The 15,029-nt window shown below is 37.3% G+C and overlaps 1 protein-coding gene across 1 annotated transcript in view; it reads right to left on the bottom strand.

Moving 5' to 3' along the window:
* Positions 1-15,029, bottom strand: part of Sh3gl2 (SH3 domain containing GRB2 like 2, endophilin A1) — a 237,318-nt gene that overhangs the window by 53,481 nt on the left and 168,808 nt on the right. The window contains exon 2 of the mRNA XM_046467406.2: positions 14,001-14,069. Coding sequence (XP_046323362.1) covers positions 14,001-14,069 — 69 coding nt within the window. The remainder of the gene's footprint in view (positions 1-14,000; positions 14,070-15,029) is intronic.

Raw genomic sequence — 15,029 nt, 5'->3', positions numbered from 1 at the left:
ATGCAATTACTAGGAATGTATACACACCTACTTGAGAACCATGGAATGAGAATAATTAAATAAGCAAGTCACAGAGACATGAAGAAAACAGCACCTGGGAAAGGCTGGCAGGAAGATCCAGGCTGATCCAACAGTGAGGCTTTTAATCATTTCCTACAACCCAAAAATTAGTTGTGCCTGTCTCCAAACTGCCTTGCTTAAAGGAAGATATCCTATGTATTCAGAAAGTTTGGTAATGTTTTCAAAATATAATATTAGCAAAGGTGTGGTTACTAGAAGGATGGTGAAAAAAAAAAGAAAAGAAAGTATTAGGTCGAGATTATTCTATCATTGACCATTATCATTCTTACCATTATTTTGCTAATCTACTTGAGCACTGCCTTTAATACAAATAGTCTGGAAATGTACTATAAACACGTAGTCAAAAGGAAGCTTGTCTTCATGAAATTTTAGGCCAGGCAGAAAAATGCCATTGAAGATCATCATCTGTAGGACTCCCGTCCCTCTCACAGCTTTATACCAACAGTTGAGTATCTCAGTCCCACGAGCCACATCTTTGTCACCACACTCCATGAAGGATACACAATTGGCATGGTGGGCACCCATTTGCCCACTCAGAGATGTGTGCTACTCTAAACATGTTGGCTGTACTTTTATTCCTTTGCTCCCATTAGAGAGACATCTCTGGAATCTAAGTAAGAGTGACATCATTAAAAAGAGATCTTGCTATGAAACTCAAGAGATGACTAGTGTTCTTCACATGACAGCTGGGAACTGTGGGTTTAGCCTGTTTCAATGTGGGCAGTGATAGGGAATTCAGTAATTTCTGGGGTCTTTTTTTTTTAACACCTCTGATAGCCAAAAGTTCTTTCTATATTGAGCCGGAATCTGTCTACCCATGGTTTCTACCCATTAATCCCAGTTCTCCCACTTGGAGTTCAACCTCTCTCCAACTCAAAGACACTGTCCTATCAGCCTTTCCCCTCATCCCACTCTACCGGCAATCATCACCTTCTCACTCTCACTTGCAAAGACAGTCTTCTTCTTCTTTCTCAACATCCTGCTTTTATTAAAACTTGAGGCTGCCCCTTAAGAAGAATTCTATTTACTAAAGGGCCTAGAGACACGTTTCTAACCCTAGAATCTCTCCTAGTTAAAACATAGAGAATTTCCATTATAAAAAATAACAATAAATAACAATAAATCCCTTGGCTAGGAATTCTGCATTATCCATACTTTCAGAGACAAGAGAAAAATTCAGGTAGTCTCTCCTCTAGGAAGCTTCCACTGATCTATCCAATCGAGTTAGGCATCTATCCTAGATCTACAGAGATTTTCCCCATAGCACTAAGAACTATGTCCTATTTGCTACAAATTTATGTGTCTTTTTCCCCCCTCAAAATTGGAAGCCTCTTTCAAGCAGTGACTGAGCCTCATTTATATCTGTACTTTGTACCCAGTATAATGCCTGACACATTATCATTTACAGATTTTCCAAGTGAATTAATGAACATAACAACACAACAAAAACCACAGAATCATTATAGTAACTAATAAAATCTGAGAAGGAATCAGAGAGCCCTCAAATTCTAGAAGTTTCATTTTTTAAAAATCTATAGCTTTTCAAGGAACAAACCCACCCAGTGTCTGCACCATAGTAATGAATTTTGCCTGTGTTTAATGAAGCTTGTAAGCAACAGATAACATTTAAGCCTAAAACAGAAACAATTTCATTCAAGGTACTTAAGAGGAGGAGAGAGATCATTATGGAAAGGGTTCCTGCAGAGCAACATAGCCACAAGCTCCCCCAAATCAGCTCAGGGAGGGTTAGGCTGGAAGGCTGGGAGACATGAGGGGATCTGACTGCATCTTAGCAGGAAAGCGTGGGGCAGCAATTAAAGAAACAACCTCCAGGAATATCTACCTCTCTCTCCCAGTAGCAGCACCGCCTAATGCAGACCTCTAATTTATTGCGTTTTGTCGTCTAATTGCACATCTGAGAATACAGCTGAACAAAGGGCTCTCTACCTCAACTGTTTGATGATCAGAAAACCAATTGTGGGTAGACAATTCTTCTGAAGGCTTGGGAACATTGAGCTAAAATATTATAATAGACAAATTAACAGGAAAGAAAAGATTTGAGATTCTAAATCCAAAGCAAGTACTTTTCAATTAGCGCAAATTTATAGCTTAAGTAAATCAATTATGGGTAGAGTCCAAAATTTGCAAGAGTCACAGATGAGACAAAGGATGTATGAAATAAGATGAAATAAAATAATTTCAACACTAAACTGAAATCTAAATCTCTGAATTTACTTAGGTAAAACCCTAAATGCAAAATCATTAGTAGGTCCTTCAAATAATTAGAAGTTTATTTTGTTGCAGGAACTCTAGATTTTAAAAATAAAACCTTCAGAAACTTTATATAATCGATCATGTGGGATTAGGCCCCAACTTCCTTAATAAGAGAAATGAATCCTACATTTCATCTTCATCCTCTAGGGACATCTGTACTTGCCTAAATAAAATACTTGTAAGATTCCCTTTTATTTTAATTAGCTTGTAAGACTGACATAGGATTCATAGCAAATTAAGTCTCCAAAGGTCTAATGAATTGCTTGGTGATAAACTCTATTCTTCAGATTTGTTTTTCTTTTTAGACTCACTGAAGAAACAAAAATTTTGTCTTCACATAGACAGTGAGCTACGTAACTTATTTGCTTTAGTCCTGCAAGATGCCAAAATCAAGACCAACTTCCAACACTTGGTACTTAGTTTCAAACTTCTAAATCCCTGCCTAATCTGTCATAATGGCACAGCCCTGGCCATGTGGTACTCAGAAAGAGAATCAAAGGATAAAAGGAGGACTAAGCAAGACTGGGCACAGAGGGAGGCTGGGCCTAACACAGCCCTGTGGCTGTTCCTAGAAGGGGTAAGAACTCCACTATTAGGAGTGGAGGAGTCAAGACAGTCTGGGAATGTGTGTCAGTGTTTAGAGACTTAGATGCTGTAGAAGGATGGGCAGAATACTATTCCCAGAACTATAAATATCAGTGGTTGACAGCTTTGGCTGAAGATAGGTGGTATTAATAAGATGAAAAAAAAAGGGGGAAGATGGCGGCGAACAGAGTGCATCACCCCCGTGTATCGCGTCACTGCGCAGGTGAATAACGAGTTAGAATGACCAAAAGCTATCTTGTTAGGAATTTCCAGCAAAATTGGGGTGCACTGAAACCTAGAGGAAGGATTTCCATCACCAAGGACCGGTTACTGGGTCTCAACTGCGAGGGAGATGTGCGCCCAGAGATCTGGGCTGATTGATCCATGGCCCGCCCCGAGGCTAGAGATGGCGGGGTGCCGAGAAGCGGCCAGCAACGCACAGAAACGGCGCTGCGGATTCTGTGGAGTCCTGCCGGCTGTGCCCTCACTGAGCTCCGGGCTGAGTTCGGGGTTTGAGACGGGGGAAGGAAGTGGTCCAGTTCTGTCCCCCAAACTGGATAGTCACCAAGGAAGCCAGCGGCCACCATATTGGAGAGCTGACGTCACCATCGCCAGTTTCCGACAGAGCACAGCTATAGAACAGTTGTGTGTTATTGAGCCCATCTCCCATACAGCGGGGAATTCGCACAAAATCTCTCCCTGGCTTTCCGGGGACGGGACTATCAGAGTGAGCGTGGATAGAGGCATGGGGAAAGGTAAAGGCACCTGACCTCCAACTCCCCCTCCCATCAGTGGAGAAAACGAAACCTGTCTTGCCAGCTCTGGGGGAGGGCAAGCGGAAGGAATCAAACAATAAGGTGCCGGTTCCCAATAGCCTCGTTCCACACCCAGCAAACCCGGGCCCAGAGTATAGTTTGAACTGCCGAGAGGCATCACACTGGGGAAGGCCTGGCTAGCAGGAGAAGCCAGGGGACTAGAGGCCAGGAATAAACCTAAGCTAACAGGTTTTTGAGAGACACCAGGGGAAGGAGGAGGGAGCGGCCTCACACGGATTGTATCCTACAGCCAGAGGGCAAAATCTTGGCCTGAAAGGCACAGCACCAACTGCTGGAAGCTAAGAAAATAGAAGCCTAACAGTGCCTTTTTTTTTCCTTTCTTGTTTCATTTTTTTAATTCTTTAATTTTTTAATTTTAAATTTTTTTCTTTTAATTATTTTTTTAATGTAATTTTTTTCAATTGTAATTTTTATTTTACTGCATTTTATTATTATTATTTTTCTTATCATTTCTTTTCATTTCTATTCTTTTCTCTTTCTTTCTTCTCTCCCTCTCTCTTTCTTGGTTTGCATCCTTACCTTTTCAACATCTTTCCTCTTAAGCATGAACACCCAGATTACGTATAACTTACTAAATGCAAATAGATGAATACTATGAATAGATCTATAGTCCGCCTAAGCCCTTAACTACCCCCAAGTACTCCTGTCTATTCTCTTGTTAATATCCGCCTGCATTTGAGCAACCCCCCAAAGAAGCTAACATATACTAACCTCCATACCATCAAATCGCCCGACCTTAACATAAAATCCTAAGTCCAAACCTCAGTTCTCTATATGCCATCAAAATCTGAGGGCCTTTAATGAAACTAATGAATTTACCTTAAATCACAATTAAATCCAACATCTCTAAACATTGTCTCCTAACACAAAGGAGACATAGTGGAACTATAAAAACCAAAACAAATTTAAAGGAGAAAACAGAAACACAGCAGTCAAACAGAGCTGGAAAGTAACTTGAGCACCATGAAAAAACAAGGGAAAAAAGGATTACAAACAATGCAGGACAACTTAAATACACAGGAGTACCTAGAGGCATCAGAAAAATGGACAGAGAAAGAACTCAAGGCATACCTAACTCAGATGGAACGGAATCTTAGAGAAGACATTAGACAGCAAGTCCAAATAATGAAAGTATATTTTGAAAACGAATTAAATAAGCAAATTCAAATGGCAAAGAACGAGCTCTACAAGGAGATAGAGATTTAAAAAAAATCAAACAGTAATCCTAGAAATGCAGGAAACCATAAACCAAATTAAAAACTCAAACGAGAATATTACAAATAGACTAGATCAAGTAGAAGTCAGAACATCAGATAATGAAGACAAAGTTTATCAACTTGAAAAGAATATAGTCAACACAGAAAGGATGATTAAAATTCACGAGCAATCTATCCAAGAGATATGGGATGTCATAAAAAAACCAAACTTGAGAGTCATTGGGACAGAAGAAGGTATAGAGGTTCAAACCAAAGGAATGGACAATCTATTGAATGAAATAATCCTAGAAAACTTCCCAGATATGAAAGATGGAATGGATTGCCAAATCCTGGAAGCCTACAGGACCCCAAACATTCAAAACCGTAATAGACCAACTCCAAGACACATAATTATGAAGATATCCAACATACAGAACAAGGAGAGAATATTAAAAGCTATGAGAGAAAGAAGGCAGATTACATTCAGGGGTAAACCAATTAGGTTAATGGCTGATTTTTCATCACAGACATTGAAAGCAAGAAGATCCTGGAACAACATATTTCAAACGCTGAAAAATAATGGATTCCAACCAAGAATACTGTATCCAGCAAAATTAAGCTTCAGATTTGACAATGAAATTAAAATATTTCACAATAAACAAAAGTTAAAAGAATTTGCAGCCAGAAAACCAGCACTGCAAGGCATTTTGAGCAAAACACTACAAGAAGAGGAATTGAAAAACAGCACCCAAAACTAACAGTGGGAGGTAACTCAGTAAAGGGAAGGAAAAAAATAACCAAAAAGCAAAAACTAGCCATATTTAAATAAATAAATAAACAAGCATGACGGGAAGTACAAACCATAAATCACTAGTAACCTTAAATGTTAATGGCTTAAATTCACCAATCAAGAGACATAGGCTAGTAACCTGGATTAAAAAAACAAATCCAACAATATGCTGCCTTCAGGAGACTCATATGATAGGAAAAGACATACACAGGCTGAAGGTGAAAGGTTGGGAAAGATCATACCACTCACATGGTTCTCGGAAGCAAGCAGGAGTGGCCATACTCATATCGAATAAAATCAACTTCAAACCTAAGTTAATCAAAAGGGATAAAGAAGGACACTATGTACTGTTAAAGGAACCATCCACCAACAAGACATAACAATTATCAATATATATGCACCAAACAATGGTGCTGCAACGTTCATAGAACAAATTCTCCTCAAGTTCAAGAGTCAAATAGACCAAAACACAATAATTATGGGTGACTTCAACACACCGCTCTCTCCATTGGACAGATCCTCCAGACAAAAACTGAATAAAGAAACTATAGAACTCAATCACACAATCAATAACCTAGACTTAACAGACATATATAGAATATATCAACCATCATCAAGTGGATACACATTCTTCTCAGCAGCACATGGATCCTTCTCAAAGACAGACCATATATTATGCCATAGGGCAACTCTAAGTAAATATAAAGGGGTGGAGATAATACCATGCATCTTATCTGATCATAATGGAATGAAACTGGAAATCAATGATAAAAGAAGGAAGGAAAAATCCTGCATCACCTGGAGAATGAACAATATGTTACTGAATGATCAATGGGTTATAGAAGACATCAAGGAGGAAATCAAGAAATTCTTGGAGAAAAATGAAAATACAGACACAACATATCAGAATCTATGGGACACAATGAAAGCAGTTTTAAGAGGGAAATTCATTTCCTGGAGTTCATTCCTCAATAAAAGAAAAAAACCAACAAATAAATGAACTCACACTTCATCTCAAAACCCTAGAAAAGGAAGAGCAAAACAACAGCAAATGTAGTAGAAGGCAAGAAATACTTAAAATCAGAGCGGAAATCAACAAAATTGAAACAAAAAAAAACCATTGAAAAAATTGATAAAACTAAAAGTTGGTTCTTTGAAAAAATAAATAAGATCGACAGACCCTTAGCCATGCTAACGAAGAGAAGAAGAGAGAAAACTCAAATTACTAACATACAGGATGGAAAAGGCAATATCACAATGGACACTACAGAAATACAGAAGATAATTAGAAATTATTTTGAAACCCTATATTCCAATAAAATAGAAGATAGCGAAGATATCGATAAATTTCTTAAGTCATATGATTTTCCCAGTTTGAGTCAGGAAGATACACACAACTTAAACAGACTAATAACAAAGGAGGAAATAGAAGAAGCCATCAAAAGACTACCAACCAAGAAAAGCCCTGGACCGGATGGATATACAGCGGAGTTTTACAAAACCTTCAAAGAAGAATTAATACCAATACTTTTCAAGTTATTTCAAGAAATAGAAAAAGAAGGAGCTCTTCCAAATTCATTCTACGAGGCCAACATCACCCTGATCCCGAAACCAGACAAGGATACTTCAAAGAAAGATAACTACAGACCAATATCTCTAATGAACATAGATGCAAAAATCCTCAATAAAATCCTGATGAATCAAATACAAAAGCATATCAAAAAAATTGTGCACCATGATCAAGTAGGATTCATCCCGGGGATGCAAGGCTGGTTCAATATACGGAAATCAATAAATGTTATTCACCACATCAATAGACTTAACCATAAGAACCACATGATCATCTCGATAGATGCAGCAAAAGCATTCGACAAAGTTCAGCATCCCTTTATGTTCAAAACACTAGAAAAACTAGGGATAACAGGAACTTACCTCAACATTGTAAAAGCTATATATGCTAAGCCTCAGGTTAGCATCATTCTGAATGGAAAAAAACTGAAGGCATTCCCTCTAAAATCTGGAACAAGACAGGGATGCCCTCTCTCACCACTTCTATTCAATTTAGTCCTTGAAATACTAGTCAGAGCAATTAGACAGACAAAAGAAATTAAAGGCATAAAAATAGGAAAAGAAGAACTTAAATTATCACTATTTGTGGATGATATGATATTATATCTAACAGACCCAAAAGGGTCTACAAAGAAACTACTAGAGCTAATAAGTGAATTCAGCAAAGTGGCAGGATATAAAATCAACACGCATAAATAAAAGGCATTCTTGTATATCAGCGACAAATCTTCTGAAATGGAAATATAGGACAACCACCCCATTCACGATATCCTAAAAAAAAAAAAATACTTGGGAATCAACCTAACAAAAGAGGTGAAAGATTTATACAATGAAAACTACAGAACCCTAAAGAGAGAAATAGAAGAAGACCTTAGAAGATGGAAAAATATACCCTGTTCATGGATAGGAAGAACTAACATCATCAAAATGGCTATATTACCCAAAGTTCTCTATAGGTTTAATGCAATGCCAATCAAAATCCCAAAGGCATTTCTTGTAGAAATAGACAAAGCAATCATGAAATTCATATGGAAAAACAAAAGACCCAGAATAGCAAAAGCAATTCTAAGCGGGAAGTGTGAATCAGACGGTATAGCGATACCAGATTTCAAACTGTACTACAGAGCAATAGTAACAAAAACAGCATGGTACTGGTACCAAAACAGGCAGGTGGACCAATGGTACAGAATAGAGGACACAGAGACCAATCCACAAAATTACAACTTTCTTATATTTGATAAAGGGGCTAAAAGCATGCAATGGAGGAAGGATAGCATCTTCAACAAATGGTGCTGGGAAAACTGGAAATCCATATGCAACAAAATGAAACAATCCCTTTCTCTCGCCATGCACAAAAGTTAACTCAAAATGTAACAAAGAGCTTGATATCATATCAGAGACTCTGTGCCTGATAGAAGAAAAAGTTGGCTCCGATTTACATATTGTGGGGTCGGGCTCCAAATTCCTTAATAGGACACCCATAGCACAAGAGTTAATAACAAGAATCAACAAATGGGACTTACTTAAACTGAAAAGTTTTTTCTCAGCAAGAGAAACAATAAGAGAGGTAAATAGGGAGCTTACATCCTGGGAACAAATTTTTACTCCTCACACTTCAGATAGAGCCCTAATATCCAGAGTATACAAAGAAGTCAAAAAATTAAACAATAAGAAAACAAATAACCCAATCAACAAATGGGCAAAAGACCTGAACAGACACTTCTCAGAGGATGACATACAATTAATCAACAAGTACATAAAAAAATGCTCACCATCTCTAGCAGTCAGAGAAATGCAAATGAAAACCACCCTAAGATACCATCTCACTCCAGTAAGATTAGCAGCCATTATGAAGTCAAACAACAAGTGCTGGCGAGGATGTGGGGAAAAGGGTACTCTTGTACATTGCTGGTGGGACTGCAAATTGGTGCGGCCAATTTGGAAAGCAGTATGGAGATTCCTGGGAAAGCTGGGAATGGAACCACCATTTGACCCAGCTATTGCCCTTCTAGGACTATTCCCTGAAGACCTTAAAAGGGCGTACTACAGGGATACTGCCACATCGATGTTCATAGCAGCACAATTCACAATAGCTAGCCGGTGGAACCAACCCAGATGCCCTTCAATAGATGAATGGATAAAAAAAATGTGGCATTTATACACCAAGGAGTATTACGCAGCACTAAAAAATGACAAAATCATGGAATTTGCAGGGAAATGGATGGCATTAGAGCAGATTATGCTAAGTGAAGCTAGCCAATCCCTAAAAAACAAATGCCAAATGTCTTCTTTGATATAATGAGAGCAATTAAGAACAGAGCAGGGAGGAAGAGCAGGAGGAAAAGATTAACACTAAACAGAGACATGAGGTGGGAGGGAGAGGGAGAGAAAAGGGAAATTGCATGGAAATGGAAGGAGACCCTCATTGTTATACAAAATTACGTATAAGAGGTTGTGAGGGGGAAGGGAAAAAAAAACAAGGGAAAGAATTAAATTACAACAGATTGGGTAGAGAGAGAAGATGGGAGGGGAGGGGAGGGAGGATAGTAGAGGTTAGGAAAGGTAGCAGAATACAACAGTTACTAATATGGCATAATGTAAAAATGTGGGTGTGTAATCGATGTGATTCTGCAATCTGTATTTGGGGTAAAAATGGTAGTTCATAACCCACTTTAATCGAATATATGAAATATGATATGTCAAGAGTTTTGTAATGTTTTGAATAACCAATTAAAAAAAGAAAAAAAGGGACCAACAGAGACATTTTAGTCCCTGCTGATTAACAACTTATTATTTATATATTAGGAACTCAAATGTTTTCTCCTGTTATCTACTCGCATCTTTTTTCCTTTCCTAGAAACACACTAGGCTCTACTAACTCTTATTTAGCCTCCACCCTTTGATGTAAACAGCTTGAAGATCTTCCCTGCCCACCCTGTGTGGGTAGGTTTCTTCTGTGCCAGGCATCTGCAGCATCAGGTTTTGTTAGCCTTCTACACTGGTCACATGTGTCCAAAGTATATTAGACATTCTCCACTAGACTATGAATTTCACACACTCAGGAATCCTGTGTGTATCCTACATACCTGGATCACTGGAGGCATAAAGCAAATATTTGTTGAGTTCATCAATGAACTTAACAGGAGAAAAAATGAAAAAGACTTTACAAACAGCTGAAGTCTCAGTACCTTAAGTAGGTTATTTTTATCAGTGCTGGGAACATCGCAAAGGCTATCTACACTAAGCCCCAGGCCAACATCATCCTAAATAAAGAAAAATTGAAGGCATTCCCTCTAAAAACTGGAACAAGTTGAGGCCTGGTGCCATCCTTTGCCCTATTTTTCTCCCTACCCTTAGCTCCTTTTTCTATTTCCATCAGAGATGTGAAATCCCAGAAAGTGCAATTCCCCAAAGTAAATCATAATAGACAGGGTGCTTCCCAGAGAGCAGCACATTCTAGGGACAAATCCTCAAAGTGAAATGAGGGAAACTACCTTATTTACAATAGCCTCATAAATAAATAAATAAATAAATAATCAAACAAATAAATAAATAAAATACTGGGAAATCAACTTAACCAAAAAGGTGAAAGATCTATACAATGAAAATTACAGGACCCTAAAGAAAGAAATCAAAGATCTTAGAAGATAGAAAGATGTACCTTGCTCTTGGAGAGGCAGAATTAATATTATCAAAATGACCATACTACCAAAAGCACTACACAGATTTAATGCAATTCTGATTAAAATCCCAATGGCATTCCTCATAGAAATAGAAAAAGCAATCACAAAATTCATCTGGAAAAATAAGAGACCCAGAATAGCTAAATCAATCCTTAGCAGGAAGAGTGAAGCAGGTAGCATCACTATACCAGACCTTAAATTATACTACAGAGCAATAGTAACAAAAACAGCATGGTATTGGCACCAAAACAGACTGGTAGACCAATGGTACAGAATAGAGGACACAGAGACCAACCCATAAAATTACAACTATCGTATATCAGACAACGGCACCAAAAACATGCACTGGAGAAAAGATAGCCTCTTCAACAAATGGTGCTGGGAAAACTGGAAATCCATATACAACAAAATGAAATTAAACCCCTATCTCTCACCATGCACAAAACTCAACTCAAAATGGATCAAGGACCTAAGAATTAAATCAGAGTCTCTGCGTCTAATAGAAGAAAAAGTAGGCCCTAATCTCCATCATGAGGGATTAGGCCCCAACTTCCTTAATAAGACTCATATAGTGCCAGAATTAAAACCAAGAATCAATAAATGAAATGGTCTCAAACTAAAAAGTTTCTTCTCAGCAAAAGAAACAATTTGTGAGGTGAACAGAGAGCCTATATCTTGGGAGCAATTTTTTACCCCTCACACATCAGATGGGGTATATAAAGAACTCAAAAAGCTAAGCACCAAAAAAAAAAAAAAAAAAAAAAAACCAAATAACCCAATCCATAAATGGGACCAAGGACCTGAACAGACACTTCTCAGAAGAGGACATACAATCAATCAACAAATATATGGAAAAATGTTCATCATTTCTAGCAATTAGAGAAATGCAAATCAAAATTACTCTAAGATATCACTAAAGTCAGAATAGCAGCTATTATGAAGACAAACAATAAGTGTTGGTGAGGATGTGGGGAAAACGGCATACTCATACATTGCTGGTGGGACTGCAAATTAGTATAGCCAATATGGAAAGCAGTATTTTCCAGTATTCCTTGGAAAACTGGGAATGGAGCCACCATTTGACCCAACTATCCCACTCCTTGGTCTATACCCAAAGGACTTAAAAACAGCATACCCCATTTGAATCAAATGTATGATATGTCAAGATCATTGTATTGTCTTGAGCAACTAATAAAAAAAAACAATGAGGCTTCTTACAATAGAGATTAAATGAGAAAAAAAATTAAAGATATGTTTATTGTAAATCTTTATTGCACCAATAAGCCTGATAGTCCTTCAATGTAAAATTTTCCCCAGCATACAGTAATGAATAATGACTTGTATGTTCTTTTGAAAACCAAATAAAAACAACGAGTTAACCTCTTAATGGAATTTGAAAAAAAAAAAAAAAACAGCAGCATACTACAGGGACACAGCCACATCAACGTTTATAGCGGCACAATTCACAATAGCTAAACTGTGGAGCCAACCTAGATGCCCTTCAATAGATGAATGGATTTTAAAAATGTGGTATATATACATAATGGAATATTATTCAGCAATAAAAGAGAATAAAATCATGGCATTTGCAGGTAAATGGATGGTGTTGGAGAAAATAATGCTAAGTAAAGTTAACTAATTCCAAACAAACAAATGCCAAATGTTTTCTCTGATATAAGGTGACTGACCCATACTGGGGTAGGGAGGGGGAGCATGGGAGAAATAGACAAAATCTAGATAGGGCAGAGGGGTGGGAGGGGATGGGAGGGGGCCGGGGGTTAGCAATGATGGTGGAATGTGATGGACACCATTATCCAAAGTACATGTACAGAGACATGAATTGGTGTGAATATACTTTATATACAAACAGAGACATGAAAAATTGTGTTCTATATGTGTAATAAGAATTGTAAAGCATTCCACTGTCATGTATTTAAAAAATAAAATCAATTAAATATTAAAAAAGACTTTACAAATAAAAAAATAGCAAAATTGAGACAGTCACTGGAAATGATGTGGACAAAATGAAAAAAAGTTAAATCTATCTCTCAGGCCTCTAAAATATTTCTGATATAGGCAAATCAGAATATAAAGAAAAAATGCTTTTTTATAAAAATGTACAGAAACAAAATTCTTAATAATGCTTAAATGTAGTTTCCAGGTATTATACAGGCTTGGGACAGTCTTTATCAAGTACAGGATTTGTACTCCTAGATCCATCACCATCAACAATTGAAAACCCAAGATATTTGCACAATACACACTCTTCGTCATAAGCCTAAATACCACTTGCTATGAAAAGTGAAAGAGAAAATACGGCTTATACCCCAGGAAAAATGAAATGAGACATTTTATTCATTACCTCTACCTTCATTTATTGAGAACCTGTGATCTTTTAGGCAGAACCCTAAATTAATTATATTAGTCTTAATCCTTAATAAAAATTTTCCAAGTGGGTATAAGTATTCTCATGTTATATATAAACACACTCTGAGAAATAAACGTACTTTGCAACAAGCAGTGGAAATGGAGTTGGAGCCAAGGCAGATATGCTCCAAAAACTGCATTCTCTCCATACTACCCTGCTGGATCTGGATGGCACCATCCTGTCAGAAAGTCCTCTACAGTCAGAAAGTGACTCAGCCTTCAGCCTCTCCCCAAAACATCTGGGACATCCTTCTCCACCTTCTCCACTTTTCTTCCCACCTTACCCTCATTCAACCATCAGCTCCACATAACCCTTATGTAGAAAAGAGATGACAGGACCTACTAGGAGTAGAGCATTATGACACTCCACTTTCACTGAGCATAGCACTGAGGGATGACAGGATACTTTAAATCTCCTATTTTGGAATACACTTCAAAAGGACAATATCTTTTAAAACAATGAAATGTGTTCTCAGATATCAGTAGAGAGTAGCTCCCCCCTGGCCCTCTAATGGTGGAAAACTTATGGCAAAGGAAACTCATGGTGGTGGGGACTTACCCTCTCCATCTCTTTGAAGTCATCATCTAGCTTGGTTCCTTCAGCTCCTCCAACCTTCTCACTTACTTTCTGCAGGGGGAAAAAAACACAAGAAAATTATTATAGTTTCTTTTACAAAGATATAATTAAGCACTTTCAGAAACATCATTTTGTCATCAAAGGTTCAAAAAATTAAAAAAAATAAAAGAAACATCATTTAATGCACTCTCACAATCATTTTCAGAATTAGGTGGATAGTCCCATTTTCATAGTAAGAAACTGTGCTTCAGAGGGTTTAAAAACAACCTTCTGTAGGTATTGAAGGCAAGATTTTAAACTTCTATCTTCCTATTTCATTGCTGGTGCTCTTTCTGCTACATAAATCATCATACAAATATACCTAATCACTAACATTTTCCTTATGGAAGTTCTAAGGAGCAGTATCGTATAATAGTCATTTCCCTCCAATAATGGCTCTAAAATGCTACCTAGGTAGAAAATTGTTACTCCTTCAACTTATTCCTCAGTGGGCTATTGAACAGATCATCACAAGTATCTATCAAACTATTAAACAACAAAAAAAAAGAAATCAGTCTACTTGATCTTCAGATAAAAGGACTTGAATACCTATCTTTCACAGCTTCCTGTAGCTCTCTACACATCCTCAGATACAGAAGGCAAACTATATGGAAAGATATAGTAAAGGTATTTCTTTGCAACCAATCACTTCCTATTATCATACATTTTATATTTATAAATTAACACATGCACATTATTATTTCCACATGTAATTCATGTTCATAAAAAATAAGCTGATATTTTCTGAAATAATTATTCAAATTAAGGATAATAAAAAATACTCTGATTTCACTGAAGATAGGAAAGAAAGTTGAATACTAATTACACAGGACTTCATTTTCCCTTAAAATATCCTAACTGTAAAGGTAGTTAGAAGTATTTCCCTAAGACATCACTATATTACATAGCTATCTCACACTGATAACCAATTTTGTTCTTAATTTCCTTCATTGGCTGTTGGGCTGAGAGTCA

This window comes from Marmota monax, unplaced genomic scaffold (genome assembly GCF_021218885.2).
Source record: "Marmota monax isolate L192 unplaced genomic scaffold, Marmota_monax_Labrador192_F-V1.1 WCK01_AAM20220418_F8-fsc00033, whole genome shotgun sequence".
Taxonomy (NCBI): Eukaryota; Metazoa; Chordata; class Mammalia; order Rodentia; family Sciuridae; genus Marmota; species Marmota monax.
The sequence above is the reverse complement of the archived record's forward strand: the minus strand, read 5'-3'. Positions and strand labels throughout refer to the sequence as shown.